Below are 17346 nucleotides of genomic sequence, written 5' to 3'. Positions count from 1 at the left end.
ATAAAAAAAGTAGCACACTATCTGAGGACTTTGCATACCTATATTATTAATATTCAGGATCTTATAATTCGATTCCAGCAATAAAATTGCTGGTAAATAACTTTTCCCAAAAATGGCCTATTCTCCGATAATCAGCCCAGACTAACAAGGTACATCCTGAAGTCACCATCATCATCCAACCAATTCACGTCCACTGCTGGACATAGGTCTCCCCCAATTATTTCCACACTTCACGGTTTTGTGCTGACTGTTGCCAGTTTTTACTAATCCGCCTGATATCATCTGTCCATCGTGTAGGCCGCCTTCCTCTACTGCGTTTATTTTCTTTTGGTATCTATTCCATCAGCTTTCGTGTCCATCTTGAATCTTTCAGCCTGGCGGCGTATCCTGCCCAGTTCCCTTTGAGCTTGGTGATACGCTCTACAACTTCTGCGATACCGGTTCTTTGTCTGAGCTCGTCATTTCTTATTTTATTCCGTAGAGTTACACCCAGCATGGATCTTTTCATACGCCTTTGAGCAACCCGCATTTTCGGCGCTGTTGCTTTGGTTAGAGTCAATGTCTCTGCTCCATATGTCATTATCGGCAGCACACATTGATCAAACACTTGTCTTTTTAAACCGATCGGTATACTGCTCCTAACCTAAATATGTCTCTCAGAGCTCCGTAGGTTGCCCAAGCAAAAGTTAATCTTCTTTTTATTTCGCATGTTTGGTTATCTCTGCCAATTCAAATTTCATGACCCAAGTAAATGTACTTTTCCACTAGTTCTACTTCTTGTTCACGTATAATCAGCTATCCACTAGGAGTCAGATTAGTCATATATTTAGTTTTAGAAAAGTTCATTTTCAGGCCTATTTTCCAGCAGATAGCATCTAACTCATTTAGCATTTCCTTTACTTCTCCTAGGTCATCAGTTATAAGGATTATGTCATCTGCAAAACGAAGATGATTTAGGCAGTTGTTGGCAGTTTGTATTGTTGTTGTTGCTAATTCTCATAAATTTGGTTTTTTAATATTAAGAAAAAGTCCGTATTCCCCACTATATATCTTAATATTTTGTTCATTATTCTTTCTTTAATATGAGAGATATAGATGCAAAACCCGCTAAGTCACATTTTTGTGAAATTTTCGTTTGATACGGGAATTTGTTTCTTTGTCTGTATATACATAAGTTCAAACATAATTTGGGTGCAAATCCCTCCGTAAATCGGAGTAATTTAAAGGAGAAAATACGCTTAAGCTGCAAAACCCGCCTTATCCAAAAAAACTTAGTTGCAAAGACCACCAAGTCCGGTCTGACCAATGGCATAACGTTTGGACTTACACGTGATTAACCCTTTCCCGCAAAATTTTTATGAGTTTATGTTATTTTCAATTTTATAACAATAATTATAATTATAAATATTAACCAATAAATGTGTTTTAAGTAATAAGAGTCTAATTTTTATAATAATTTATTAAGTGAAGTTTAAAAAAACACGTTGTTGCAAATTTTTTTGGGAATTTCAAATCCAAAGTTGCTAAATTTTGTTGAAAGTCCCGCCATGTCCATAAATAAAACAAATTTTATACTGAAACTGCAGATCAAATAGTTTTTTTTTTGTATTCTTCTAATATAATATAATAATGGAATACAAGAAAATCAAACAGAAAGTTCAAAATATCGCAAGAGTCCTCAGTAATGTTTTTTCACGTCTCCTGAAAATTATGATTGATGTGACTTGGCGGTGTTGCTTCTATACCCCTCATATTATCGGCTATTATGACTGTACCGTCGGCATACCTAATGTTATTAATTAAACTTCCATTAAATTTTATGCTGACTGTCTTATTTACCAAAGCTTCTTGTATGATTTCTTCAGAATAAGTATTAAACAATAACGGCGACAGTATGCAACCTTCCCTAAACCCTCTCCCTACCTCTATACACTTGAAACTAAAGAAATAAATAAGTTTTTTTTTGTTGCAGTAAAAATATATATTGTTTCAAATTTACAATTATAAAAGTGATTTAAATTGTAATTTTGTCACTATAAGGGACACCTAAACGTTGGACAACATTCTGGATATGGTTTTGATAAGTCTTCTGGAACGTATTCACAATTAGGAGGTTCAATAAATTCAGAACATCTGGAACAAAAAAGATACGGTTATAGCTTTATTCATGGAGCAGTTAAACCTTTAACTACACGCGCTGGCGTATTTTGTACGCTAGATATAAGAATTCTACTGAGAATATATTTAAAAATTTAATTTTTGACCTTGTTTATCTCTCTAAGGTGCTTTACTATCACTTTAATGTGCTTTACAATTTGTTTTTAGTTTCGTTATAATCGGCGTTCTGGAAAGATCGTAATTTACAGTTTATTATTTGTTGTTTCCGATGGTGGACAATATACGCCACGATTATATTAATATAAGTAGTAATATAAGTACATATTTCAATTGTTTTTTAGTCATTATGGCACAAAATATATTTTTCTTTATAAACAATACTTTTTCTCCTGTAAAAAATCACATGTCAAAAAATTTTTTATTAGTAATTTTATTTATCATGGAATCCAGTTATTCCATGATTCCCGTTATAAATCCCAATTGGCTTACTGAGAAGGAACTCCAAGTATTCACTGATGCCGAATAAGCGTTATAACAAACAACTAAATGTATTTAAAAAAAACAAATCCGCTGTTTTTAAGTGTATTTTCTTGTGGCGTATAAAGTACACCACGCGTGTAGTAATGTTATAACTTAATGCGCGGGTAGTTAAAGGTTAACAAAAAAGTGTTTAACTGAAAGTATTACACACGCATATAAATTTCAACGACAATATTATTACTCCAGGGAAATAAGCACAATTTAACCATGTTCGGGACGTCGCAAAAGCCATGTATTTAACAAGTTTTTCCGTTAATATTTATATCAAGAGATTATATACAGGGTGTTTCATTAAGAATTGTCCATATACAGCGTGTCTACTAACCTTGGAAACATATGGGAAACTATTTTATTATTAATTTTACGAAAAAAAATTATTTTTCATAAAAAGTTCTGCATACTCTAGAACCTATGATTCTTATTATGATATCTGATTATGAATATCGAAAATTCTTATTAGGAAAAGTTGATTGGGATTAAAAACTAAGATGAAATATGCAATTACATGCTTTTAATTGAAAAAAAATATTTTCCAAATTTTTCTGGATAAACTTCGTTTTTATTTATTACACACATAATAACTCTTTAATTATTACTTTTACGAAAAAAAGGTATTCTTTATAAAATGCTCTGTATGTCCTAAGACCTAAGATGCAACCATCAGATATCACATTTTATTAATTTTATACGAGGTATGTAAAAAAATATGAATTTCACTCAGGTGTAAAGTACAGTGGAACCTCGATAACTCGGATTAATCGGGACCGCGGCCGATCCGGGTTATCGAAAATCCGGGTTAGCCGGAGAATATGGTAAAAATTAATATATAACCTCCATTATAATTACAAAAACATGAAACACATATGCACAGTACACATCTAAATTACGTATAGTTGTATAGAGTGTAGTTTTGTTCATTTCTTGGTAAAAAACTCAGTCATACTGTAGAGATGTACCGACACCATAATATGGTATCATAATATCATATTATGATGCTGCAATAAATTTATTTTAAAGATTCGCCTTTATCAATCCTACCTAATGTTTCTAGTTTCTTTTCCATTGTCACTACAACATTTTTACGTTTTGTTACCATTACGTAGACAAAAATCACGCAAACACAATCTGAAGCACGATTAGGCAAGCCGCATACCAAAGATACATGAAACGAAAAACATGAAACATGAAACGAAAAACATGTTTCATGAAAAGAAAACACTGCTAAACAAATTTCAAAGTCCGCCTACCAATGAAACGAGTGTGATCCATGCTCATGACACATTTTTATTTTCGGAGAGTTTAATAAATGGTCGGACGTATATTTGTTTAGCAGTGGTTTATTTCCATGAAACGTAATTTACGTTTCATGGTTCTTTGATGTGCGGCCTGCCTTACAGAACGGAAGTGATTAATACGACTGTAATACTACACACAATACGGTCAAAAGGAACAATGTTGTTATTTAAGAACAGACTAAGACCATTGTTTTAAAAAAGAATTTTTAAATAGTCACGTCTATTTTAAACAATGCTAAGACAGTTTGACATAAATAAAGGAAAAGGAATACAGACAGGTGCCTGTTCTTTCCGATAAGCCGAGACAGTCGCTCTGCCTGCCGCCGTGTGCATGAATCATTTTTACTATTGTATATGTAGTTCAAATTACACAATTACACATTATCTCTCAAATATTATTTGGCCTACATACATTTTTATTTGATAAAATTGTTAAATTGTTTATTTGTTAAATTTTTGTCTGATGAAAATCGGTCCGGGTTAGCCGGACTTCCGGGTTATCGGGGGCCGACTTATCGGGGTTCCACTGTACCTTTATTATTCACAATATTGAAAATTGTTATTAAAAAAGTTGTTTAGAATTAAAAACTATGTTTGAATATGCAATTATATCCTTCTAATTGAAATATTGTGAAATATAAAGGTACTATATTCATGAACGAAATTCATAATTTTTGACAAATCCCCTATAAAATTAAAAAAAAGTTTATATATCATGGTTGTATCTTAGACTTTAGACCATGCTGAGCTTTTTATGAGGAATAACTTTTTTTCGTAAAATGAATAATAAAAGAGTTATCATATTTGTTATAAATAAAACGATGTTGGGTATTCATACATTTGAGAAAAATTTGTAAAATACGTTTTTTTTTTAATTAGAAACATATAATTGCATATTTCATCATAGTTTTTAATTCCAATCAACTTTTCATAATAAGAATTTCCGATATTCAGAGAAATAAAGGTATTTTACTCTTGAACGAAATTCACATTTTTTGACATACCTCGTATAATATTGATAAAATTTGATATCTGATGATTGACTCTTTGGTTTTAGAGCATGCAAAACTTTTTATGAAGAATAACTTTTTTTCGTAAAATTATTAATAAAATGTTTCCCATATGTTTCCAACTTAGGTAAACACGCTGTAGTAATTGGAGAAACCTTAGCATAAAATACGAATCTTTAACATAAAACACTTAAATAAAATATTCCTCCTTACCGAGATACAGAGTGTTTTAAATATTCTAAAATAATTTTAGCCCATTGTTTTAACACCTTCCAATATTTTTTGTTTAAACTTGACAACCGGTTTACACATGTGAGGATAATTAGTGTTAAAAGGTAGTTTTCTCCTATTACCAGATGCGTGCTGTATGGGTATATATTTCCTTTTCCCCCTTTTCCAATAATCATTTCAGCACGTTTTTTTGATTCTTCGTTATTTTTTACATAAATATCATCCTTTTTCTCAATGCGATAGAATAAGTAGTTTTCAAGGTATTAAACGGAGTTTAAACGTAATGGCTTCAATAATATGTATTTTTTCTACGACCGGTCAATTATACAAAATTAAAATATTGTTTCATACTTACGCTTTTTTGGAAATACCTCCATCTTCATTACAAATGGCCAGAGTACATGTTCCTGGGACAGTTTTTTCTTCTCCTACCTTTAAAACTCCAACTCCGTGGTAACTGGGACATTCAGTAACTGTAAATATTTAAGTATTTTTTTAAATTTCATTGTTAAACAGTATGTTATAAAAATGATTTTTATCTATTCTTGATAATTACGTTGATATTTTGCTAGTTTTGAAAAATGTAAAAAATGCTCAAATATCACCTTATCCCATGTACACATAATATTCAAAAAATATATTTGCGTGTGCATGCGAGAGTAACAATAATATTATATAATTACACTTTTATAAAAAAGAACTATTTATAATAAAACCTTTTTATTATTTATAGGAAAGAATATAAAATAATTTAACGATAAACGATTTAACGATAAAATGCTTAAAATTCCAAAAATTACACTCTAATAAAAATAGTTATTTATGAAACACTTCGTGAAGTATGCTTTTTGCGAACGTACGCGATATTTAGAGCACGACCGACAACGGAGCGAGTGCTATACATCGGGTAAGTTTGCAAAAAGTACTTTAAGCACAGTTTCATACAATATTTTATTTACGATCAACAAATATAAAGTGTAACTCTTCGTCACTGGAATTCATTTCTATTCTACAATTTTTAGAACTTTGACATTTAAAAATCCTAACTACTTTCAAACCACAAAATTGTCAAAAATTTTTTTTGTAAGTCATTGCTCATATTGTTATCACCATGAAAACGTGAAAATTAAGGATATTTGATTACATGAAAGTGCGCCAAAAAACCCATTGAAAGTGTGCGAAACAGTAAATCCCATTTAAAATACATTGTTACTTCACACACACTTTAAACTCTCACGCACTGCTATCTATAATGACAGTTTTCACAAACTAAAAACTTATACATAATATGACATAGAGTAGATAAAGTACTTTTTATAATACCAAGGTTTTGTTATTGTACCTGTACATATTATGTAGGACACAACATGTTTGGAAAGAATAAATTAACTTATAAAATATGAATTTTTAGTAGGTGTATTAACTGTTATTTATAATTATGATTCCAAAAATTACACTAGTATAAAATAGTATTTTTTATAATACCACGGTTGTCTAAAATGGTATATATATATATATATATATATATATATATATATATATATATATATATATATATATATATATATATATATATAATTTTAAGTATATAAACTTTAAATCATTTATTAAAACAATTTAAAAAATATACGCAACAGCCGGGTTCCAACTGGGGACCTCTCGATTTGCAGTCTAATGCCACTGAGGCACCATCAATAAGCTATCCTGAAAATTTCAGGTGTCTAGGTAGCCTAGAACTATTTTTAAAATGGATTACAAAATTGGCGGAGTCCGTGACACCAACCAAGCCAAGTTTATAAAAAGGTTTTAAAAAATAATAGCTGTGAAGCAGTTCAACAAGGAGACGTCATATCGCCACAAAGTTTTAATCTCGCCCTGAAAGACGTCTTCAAAACTACAAATTGGTCAACATATGGCAGCATTATTGTTAATTACAATAAGTTAAACCTCCTCAGAAACCCTGACGACATCGCAATTACAGCGAGCACATTCGAGGAATTAGAAATTATGATGGAGGAACTGGCAGACAGCTCCCAATACGTGGGCCTAAAAATGGATATGACAAAAACAAAAACAATGACAAACACAGACGATCCCAGACGTATAACTAAAAATATCAATGCTATCAAGTCTTATTATATTCTAAGAGCTAGAGCCGAAAAATCATCGTCATAAGTAATATGGAGTTTGGCATGTGAAATGTGTCCATTGTATATCGATAATTATGACCCCTTTCAGGCTGACACCTCAGTGGATACAGGTAGTAGCAATAAGGGATGAAAGGGGAAAGTTAGTGTAGTCTTTAAAGGTTTTCAACTCCTATTTTGTTAAACCTCCATCGATTTGCATAAAAATTGGTGACTAGTTAGAATATACCTCAGGAAATAAAAATGATTTGGTACCAACTTGCACTTTTACTCTGGGGGTGGATACCACCCCATCTCGAGGGTGAAAACTATTTTATTAAAAATAACCCCACAAATCGATAGAGGACAAATTATAAGTAAAATTTGTTATACCATGTTATTAAAATAAATCAATACTTTTTGAGTTATTATAGCTCAAAGATTTGTCTGTTTAAGAACACATGCGTGAAGTTACGGATGATAAAAAGAACATATTAATTAATTGTATGTTACTAAAATATTATTTTTATAGAGCATCATTGCATATGCTTTCCTGACGTGAACAAAAGAGTTCGAAATGGTCCATAGAAAGATGGTAATGATCTCTGAATCGAAATTAAATATAATGCCTTTTATCTACCCACGGTTTTACTCACGTATCGAGTACTAGGAAGCAGATTTGTTGATCTTTACCTTGGTGAATTGATATGTTGTGGAGTGCAACTATGTAGACTCCCCATGTCTCTACATTCATCACCCTTTTCCTTGCCATTTTTAGAAGGATGGGGAATAGGTATAAGAGAGAATCTGCTTCCGAACCAAGAAATCCAAAGATTTTATTATTTTTAAACATTTATTTGTTTAAAAATGGAGTCTTTTGGGTTTCGACAGTTTATTATTTTTATATTATTTCGATATTATAAATTTAGCAAAAGTGTATTCGAATAATATGTCAAATGTACCCATTATTGGACACCCCCAGTTTCTGGACATATTCAGTTTATATTGATAGAAAAAATTCAATGAAATATCGAAATAATAATATAGAAATAATATTTTACTAACATATAATTAATTAATATGTTCTTTTTATCATCCGTAACTTCACGAATATGTTCTTAAATAGACAAATCTTTGATCTTTAATAACTCAAAAAGTATTGATTTATTTTAATAACATGATATAATAAATTTTACTTAAAATTTGTCCCTCTATCGATTTGTGGGGTTATTTTTAATAAAATTGTTTTCACCCGCAGGAAGGGGTGGTATTCACCATCAGGGTAAAAGTGCAAGTTGGCACCAAATCAGTTTTATTTCTTGAGGTATGCAAATCGATGGAGGTTTAAGAAAATACGAGGTGAAAACCTTTAATGACTGCACTAACTTTCCTCTTTCATCCCTTATTGCTACTTCCTGTATCCACTGGTGTCAGCCTGAAAGGGGTCATAATTGTTAACATACAATGGACACATTTCACAGGAAAAACTCCATATTACTTATGAAGATGATTTTTCGGCTCTAGCTCTCCGTCTATTACAGTAGAAGAGCAAGATACTTAAGAGCCGCAAATTACGAGGTTGTTCAATAAGTTTTGAGGTTCGATAAGAGAGGACATTGCTACTAGCCTAATTTTTTTTGTTATATTGGTACAGACTTCATATTATGAACCTATGTATAAAGACTATTTGCCTTCAATTGTCACAGTATGCTGTCAACTCAGAAAGATAAGTTGCTGAATTTAAACGTATTTATAATACATGCGTTGAATACGATCCACGTCAAGGACGTCCAAAAACAGCAACAGCACCAGAAATCGTAGAAAAAATACAGGATACAGTATTGCAAACTGGTCGACTGACTGAAAGTGATTTAGTAGAATTTCTAGGCATTTCATTGGGAAGTGTAAGCAATATTTTGGCTGAAGTATTGGGTTTCAAAAAGCTGTGTTTACAATGGGTGCCGCATTCACTAACAACTGAACACAAACACGTTCGAATGCAACTTTCTTAGCAACATTTAGAGCGTTTTTGAAAGGATAAAGTAGATTTTGTGCATCGATCTTTCACAATGGATGAGACTTGGTCTATCACCATAATCTTGAATGAAAACAAGAGACGAAAGAGTGGTAGAACCTGGTTTTTCGGCTCCGAAACCAGTTCGTGTCCAGAAATCGGCGAAGGAGGTTTTAGGATCAGTGTTTGGAATGTGAGAGGATTTTTCTGTGGATTACTTGCAAAGTGATAAAACAATAAATTATAAGTAATATTGTAACCTTTTAGAAGAGCTGAAGGAAAAAAATCGTGAAGAACGACCCGGTCTGCCAGAGAAAAATCCTTTTTCATCAGGACAATGCACAGTGTTATATGAACATTTTACCAGTGGCTAAATTCCGTGAATTAAAGTTCGAATTGTTGGAGCATCCACAGTATTACTCAGATTTAGCTCCTAGCTACTTCTAGGTCTGGATCCCGCGTATGAAAAAAAAGTTGATTAATAGCAAGCTGAAAATTTGTTAATAGCTTAAGGGTGTCTAGTCGGACAAACTTTGATATATGGGAACACTGGAACAGGGGAAGTTTTAATTGTGGAACAGGTTAAAAATTTGGAACGGTCAGACCACGAAAACGTCACATGTATTTTGTCCGACAAAACTTCCAATTGATTTGTTACCCTTTCATTAAACTCTCATGCAAAAATCAGACTACTATTTATCACCTGTCATAATTCCTGTCATTTGACATTTTCTACGTGTTTCACTCATTATAATGCCCATTTGGTGATAAATAGCAGCCTGATTTTTGCATGAGAGTTTAATGAAAGGGTAACAAATCAATTGGAAGTTCTGTCGGACAAAATACATGTGACGTTTTTGTGCTCTGACCATTCCAAATTTTTAACCTGTTCCACAATTAAAACTTCCCCTGTTCCAGTGTTCTCATATACCAAAGTTTGTCCGACTAGACACCCTTAAGCTATTAAGCTTGCTGTTAATCAACTTTTTTTTCATACGCGGAATCCAGAACTATTCGACTTGTTTCAATACCTAAAAAAAATTATGTGTGGAAAGCGTTTTTCATCAGGAGATTAGGACATAACAGCTATGGAAGCGTATTTTGCAGCCCTTCCATATTCACCCTCCAAGGACTGAATTTATAAATTGGAATCTCGTTGGAGCAAGTGTATTGATATTCAGGGACAATATACTGAATAATAAAGTATATTTCAAATCATTAAATTGTGTTTTTCTTATGGAACCGCAAAACTTATTGGACAATGTAGTACTTGAGGGGCAGAGTGATCAACCAGTGTATTCTTCTTATGATGAGATGTCAAACAAGAAAGAAAATGGAAAGATTATTGCTAGGTATACAACTATCAGATAAAAAGAGGAACGACTGTGTAAGATCAAAAACCAAAGTCGATGATATCGCAATAAAAATTGCCAAACCTAAATAGAGCTTCGCAGGCCACACTGCTGGACAAAAATACCAACGTTGGAACGCAACAATGTAACATTGGAGACCCTACGAAAGTAAACGACCAAGAGGAAGACCACACATGAGACGGGTAGATGGTATAAATAAAAAGAAGAGCCGGAATAAAGTGGAAGTATGTTGCTCAGGGTAGAGATCGATGGAAGTAGTTAGGAGAGGCATATATCCCTAATAGGGCAGTCAATGAGGGTATTTGGCTCCGAATTCCATCCTACTACATCGATTTACTTGATATTTTCACAGTTACTAGGGAATAGCTCAAGAAACAAACTCTACCCTATGCCGATGTGCACTTTTATCTTGGGGGTGGTCCCCACCCCTTCTCGGGGTGAAACATGTTTTGGTTAAAATAGCCAATGAAGAGACTAGAGAACCTATTTTTAAGCAAAAACTGTTTTATAATTATTTTTTGAAAACTAAATATTTTTGAGTTAATGGTGGTTGAAAATTGGCCACTTTCATTGAAAAGTGACACCTTTTCGGATGGATTTTTGCGAATACCTTAAAAACTATGCATCTAACAAAAAAACTATATAAAATATTTCTGTAGGTTGTAAAAAACAAAGAGATTCGTTCCTTCATAAATCTTCTAGTTAAAATACAAAGAGGGATATGGTAGGTAAGAAGAGTTTGATTTTTTGCTGCATGCTCAAATCGGTGTATTCAACTTGAAATAACAGAGAAACTGTCGATTTTAGGTGTATAATGATACTAATAACTTTTGTAGTGCTTGAAAATACCTTTAAAATGAGCAATACTAAATGTCCATTATGTTCAAACTAAGCGAGATATCCTGCAAAAAATTTGATGACTAATGTATTTTAAGAAGAAATGAGAAGTATATTTAACCCCTAAATCCATCAGAATTTAAATACATCGTTTTCCTTCTACAGTACTTTTGATTACAGTGTTATTTCTCTGTTCAAAAAGTTGAACTGGATTAAAATGAATGGTTTTTGAAAAAAAAGAAGATCAAACTACAGAGCGCATTTTTAAATTTTCTTAAAAATCTCCCTTTTCCTCCATGTAACTCGAAAAAGATGAGAGATACGAAAAAAAGATACCATATAAAATGAAGGGGCTTTTCTGATAAAAATGTCCTATTTTATTTTTCATTACTGCATCTTTATCGTTTTCAAGTTACATGGAGAAAAAGAAGATTTTTAAGAACATTTAAAAATGCTCTCAATAATTTGACCTTTTTTTTTTTCAAAAACTATTCATTTTAAAACTGTCCAACATTTTGAACATAGAAATAACACTAAAATAAAAGATATTGTGGAAGGAAAACGATGCATTTACATTTTGGTGGATGGGGGTTAAAATTACTTCTCATTTTTTCTCAAAATACATTAGTTATCAATTTTGTTTGCAGCATATCTCGCTTAGTTTTAATGTAGTGGATCTTTAATATACCTCATTTTAAAGGTCTCTTCAAGTACTACAAAAGATATTAGCAGCATTATACACCTAAAATCGACCGTTTCTCTGTTATTTCAAGTTTAATACACCAATTTGAGAATGTACCAAAAAACAAAATATTTTCAGCTACCATATCTCCTTTTGTGTTATAACTAGAAGATTTATGAAGGCAAGTGTCTCTTTGTTTTTTTATAACCTACAAAAATGTTTAATATAGTTTTTTTGGTTAGAAGCATAGTTTTTAAGATCTTCGCAAAAAACAGTTCGAAAAGGTATTATTGTTTCAATGAAAATGGCCAATTTTCAACCACGAATATCTCAAAAATATTGAGTTTTCAAAAAAAAATATAGAACAGTTTTTGATTATCAGGTTTTCTAGCGAATTCCGTGGTAATTTTAACCAAAAAAATGTCCACCATTGGGGGAACCACCCCCAAGATAAAAGCACACATCGGCATAGTGTAGACTTTGAATTAGGAGATAAATAGAGGCTAAGACCAAAATTTCATTAAAATCCATGCAGTAGGATAGAATTCGGAGGTAATATCCTATTCTTGCTTCCATTGACTGGCGTATAAATGGACCATAGAAAATTCTATCGAATAGCACCAAGCATAAACTCACATCTAACGTTTAACTTTAAACTCATTACGTCATCTTTCTAACATGTCTTACTAAATGTCTTGTCTTACTAAATATATTGGTCTTCCCTTATCAGGTAATAAAATAAAAAATTGCTTATTTTCAAAATATATATATATATATATATATATATATATATATATATATATATATATATATATATATAATGGGACAAATTATACACGTAATCAAGAACAAACATACTCAAGAATAGTCGTAATTAAGTAAGAACAGTATTTACCTGCATATACGGTAACTGTTACACAGAAGAGGCAAAGAGCAACAACTTTCATCTTGAAAATAAGCTGGAACTGAAATTAAACAAAGTCAATATTATGATGCATCATAATCATGTTAACTAATAATAATTAACCCTTAAACGCCCAACCTATTTTAGGTTCCATGTACGCCCAAGGGTGGGTAAAAAATGTCCACCTCGAAAATAGCTAATATATTTATTGAGAGTTGTTGGAAATGGATTAAACTTAAGAATCTTATGCTTAATAAATCTTCTAAAATATTAATATAAACAATGTACAAACCTTGCAACAAAATTACAATGTACATCAAAATTAACAAACCAGTAAAAGCCAGTAATTCAGATTTGTCGATTTTCTCCACATTCTTCTTTCCAACCTCCTCATTGGCGGATAATTATGTAGATTATGTAATTATACGTCGATAATTATATGGATTATCTTCCTACCAATGAGAAATTATATAGAAACCTTTAGTAACAAGTTTTACCAGGGGTGTACTTTTTATGCACACCTATTTTTAGCTCAAAATGCTACTTTTATTTTCAAAAATATCGGTAGAACCAAATTAATATTCGATACATATATCTTTTTAACAATGGAATATTTTTTTTTAAATTTTAAACGCGTAATAAATATGTTACAATAGAATATGCATTAGGTGGACATTTTTTACCCACCCTTGGGCGTTTAAGGGTTAATAGTATTATTAATAACAAATATGTCCGATTATAATGAACTAACTATTTGTTAAATCCACAAAACCAATGTTTATTTTAATAAAATTAGAGCCTATTTCATTTAATGGAAAATAAATATTGATAATGATATCAAATTTAATAATGACCTTTATAAAATATAATTATAAGTTTTGATTTGAGCTTCCAAAAAGTGTTTTATTAGTTTATAATTTCTGTGATTGTTCTGTAAATCTCTAATTTACCATTTTGTGAAATCGTTGAGTCTGTTTTAGAACATTTGCAATATTTTTTATGTAATATTTCTTTAGATAGTTAGAAAATATTACTCTTATTAAAATCATATCTAAATCAAAGAAAATTTGAAAAAGTGGACGATGAACTATCAAACCCTAACTAAATTCAGTCAGGAGATCCGCAAGGTAGTATACTGAGTCCACTACTTTATGTACTGTACACTTCCCATTTACCAACCTTTCCACAAACCACCATTGGAACTTTCACTGATGACGCTGCATTTACAAAATATTTGCCACTGAAATGGATCCAACAGCTGCACTATTAAAACTTCAAGAGCACCTAGACCAAATCGGACAGTGGATAAGTAAATGGAAGATAAATGCTTATGAAATCAACACATACTTATTAAAATAGAAGTAGGTTAAATGATCGAATATACGGAATCTATAAGAATAAAAGGCAGGTTTCGAGCATATAGTTTATTAAATCTGGCCCAAGTATACTTTCGCTAACTTAGCATCATCAGGGGCATTTCGTCAAATCAGGAAAATATCCCAGCAAAATGCAACATTTGCTTGGCAAGAAAGATTTTTTTTTAAATTTGCAGCTAATAAATAACATACAACACACGCTGGAAAAAGGGCAAACAGATCAAATATTAATTTAAATTATGCCGTGTGTCATTCGAAAAATGTCATTTTTCGACTTGCTAAGATGTAGTACCAGGCATAATTTTAATTAATTTTTGATCCGTTTGTCCATCGTCCAGTGTGTGTGTTTTATGGTATTTATTAGTTGCAAATTTAAAAAAAAATTCTTTCTTGTCAAGCAAATGTTGCACTTTGCTGGGATATCTTCCTGATTTGACGAAATGCACCTGATAATGCTAAGTTAGCGAGACCATAAATTACAAGTATACTTGGTCAAGACTTATAAAACTAGATGCTCGATATATACCTTTTATTTCTATAGATTACATACTTATTAGCCTTAATCAAGTCAACATACTACAACAGAATATCGTCAAATACCTGGGGCTTTATCTTGATTCTAAATTAAACTGGAAACAACACAGTTTAAAGAAAAATAAACAAATTGAGTTGAAAGTGAAAGAAATTGATGACACAGGTCGAAAATCAATTATAAAACAGTCATCAGGCTTATATGGGATATACGTAATCGAACGATGGTGTTGTGCCACCAAATCAAATACAAAAATAATCCAAAGAACCCAATCTAAAATTCTAGGCACCATCGTAAATGCCCCCTGGTACATTTCTAACCAAACACTTCATACAAACCTAAACATCCCGTTATTCAGCATAGTAATTCATGAAAGAGCCAAGAGACACCATAAAAAATTGAAAGGACACCCCAACCAGTTATGAACCAGTCATAATATTACCAATACTGCAGCGACTAAAGCACAGAAGATTGCGAATACTATGGCCCATAGATCTTCACTGAGACTGAGGTGAAATCGTTGGGTAATGTACCTCATAACGCTATATTGGTGTACAATAATATAGTTTACTGTTGGGCTTGTTATAAAATTAACTTATAGAATGTTTAATTCTGATTGTTAATATAATATAAATGCTTATAAAAAAATAAAAAAAAGATAGTCAGAAGTTTATGGTGACACTTACTTGTAAAAATTTTAGACGTATTGATCAGCTGCAATTCAATTTTCAGCTTCTAACTTCATATTATATATTTAGAGATAAACTTATTAATAAATCTACGTTGAACGCCAATAATGTATGTATTATATACAGTGAGCACGTAAAGGTTGGAATAAATTCATTTTATCGAGAATGGACGACTTTGGAAAAAATCCCGAAACAGGTCAATTTTTATTTTTAAATTACGACTTTTTGGCATATATATCATACTAGTGACGTCACCCATCTGGGCGTGATGACGTCATCGATGATTTTTTTAAATGAGAATATGGGTCGTGTGATAGCTCATTTGAAAGGTAATTCAATTCTCTCTTCAGTAATATAAACATTAGCATAATTATTTATACAGGGCGCCCAAAAAAAAAATTTTGAATTAAATTTGTTGACATAAAAAGAAGAACGTATGTAATTTATTTAATTCAAAATACATTTTACTGCTCTCAGAAAACAGAAAAATATGTTTATTTAAAAAATAATCATTGCTTTTCGCTTAAATTAAATGTTCAAACGGTCAAGAGGCAGGTGGATTGCTGCTTTAATATTGAATTTAAGCAAAAAACAATATTTACTTGTCAAATAAACATTTCTAATAGCAGTGAAATGTATTTTGAATTAAATAAATTACACACATTTTTCTTTTTATGTCAATAAATTGAATTAAAAAAAATTTTCTTGGACACCCTGTATAAATAATTATGTTGATGTTTAAATTACTGAATAGAGAATTGAATTATCTTTCAAATGAGCTATCACACGACCCCTATTCTACTTTAAAAAAATCATCGATGACGTCATCACGCCCAGATGGGTGACGTCACTACTATGATATATATGCCAAAAAGTCGTAATTTAAAAATAAAAATTGACCTGTTTTGGGATTTTTTCCAAAGTCGTCCATTCTCGAGAAAATGAATTTATTCCAACCTTTACGTGCTCACTGTATATTGAAGGTAATATATGTATAATAAAAATTGAATGTCAAATAGATTTATGCATGTAATAAAAAATTAACTGCTGATTGACATTCATTGTGAAAACCATTCAATGCAAATCTATTTTGTAATAATAGTAACACAGTTGATAACACAATAAAATCATTTTTATTACCAAATGCATGCAGACTTGGAATGGGACTGAGAGCTTACCGTCCGCTTTTAGTGTTACCTTTGACCCCAATAAGGCCATAAGGCTCGACGCCTAGAATGATGCAGGACTCAGCAAAACTGGAATGACCAATCGAATTTGGTCCGCTTTAGTTGTGAATCTAGGTTTTATTTGGGTGGCTCTAACGTGCGCATAAGGGTAAGACGTTTTCAGGGTGAGAGACAAAATATATACTTAGCTAATTGATGGATTTGACCGTTACTTGATGGAAGTTCATTTTATCTCACAATAAAACACTGAAAACTTTTGTTTTCTATACTTCCACAAAATTTATTATTTACAACTATGTGACTACAGCTGTTTCGGCAGAGTGCCTTGAGAAAGGCACCAAATTTTGTGGAAGTATAGAAAACAAAAGTTTTCAGTGTTTTATTGTGAGATATACTTAGCTGTTGAACGTCATACAGCAAGATAGCCAAGCA

At 31.6% G+C, this 17346-nt stretch overlaps 2 protein-coding genes across 4 annotated transcripts in view; one reads left to right on the top strand and one right to left on the bottom strand.

Moving 5' to 3' along the window:
* Nucleotides 1–17346, top strand: part of LOC114333350 (uncharacterized) — a 941557-nt gene that overhangs the window by 735564 nt on the left and 188647 nt on the right. The gene's annotated exons all lie outside the window — the stretch shown is intronic.
* LOC126879969 (venom peptide HsVx1-like) overlaps nucleotides 1940–17346 on the bottom strand; it is a 45229-nt gene continuing 29822 nt past the window's right edge. The window contains exons 1-4 of one of the 3 annotated variants that reach the window (XM_050643396.1): nucleotides 15725–15749; nucleotides 13122–13191; nucleotides 5550–5667; nucleotides 1941–2133 (exon numbers count right to left, since the gene is read on the bottom strand). In XM_050643396.1, the coding sequence (XP_050499353.1) occupies nucleotides 2034–2133; nucleotides 5550–5667; nucleotides 13122–13173 (270 nt within the window). In that variant the 5' untranslated portion in view covers nucleotides 13174–13191; nucleotides 15725–15749 and the 3' untranslated portion in view covers nucleotides 1941–2033. Of the gene's footprint in view, nucleotides 2134–5549; nucleotides 5668–13121; nucleotides 13192–15724; nucleotides 15750–17346 lie in introns of those variants that run through there. The other 2 variants (XM_050643394.1, XM_050643395.1) reach the window with 2 other exon arrangements.

This window comes from Diabrotica virgifera, chromosome 2, assembly GCF_917563875.1.
Source record: "Diabrotica virgifera virgifera chromosome 2, PGI_DIABVI_V3a".
NCBI classification, from domain to species: Eukaryota; Metazoa; Arthropoda; class Insecta; order Coleoptera; family Chrysomelidae; genus Diabrotica; species Diabrotica virgifera.
Note: the sequence above shows the minus strand (reverse complement) of the source record. Positions and strands in the feature narration are given on the sequence as shown.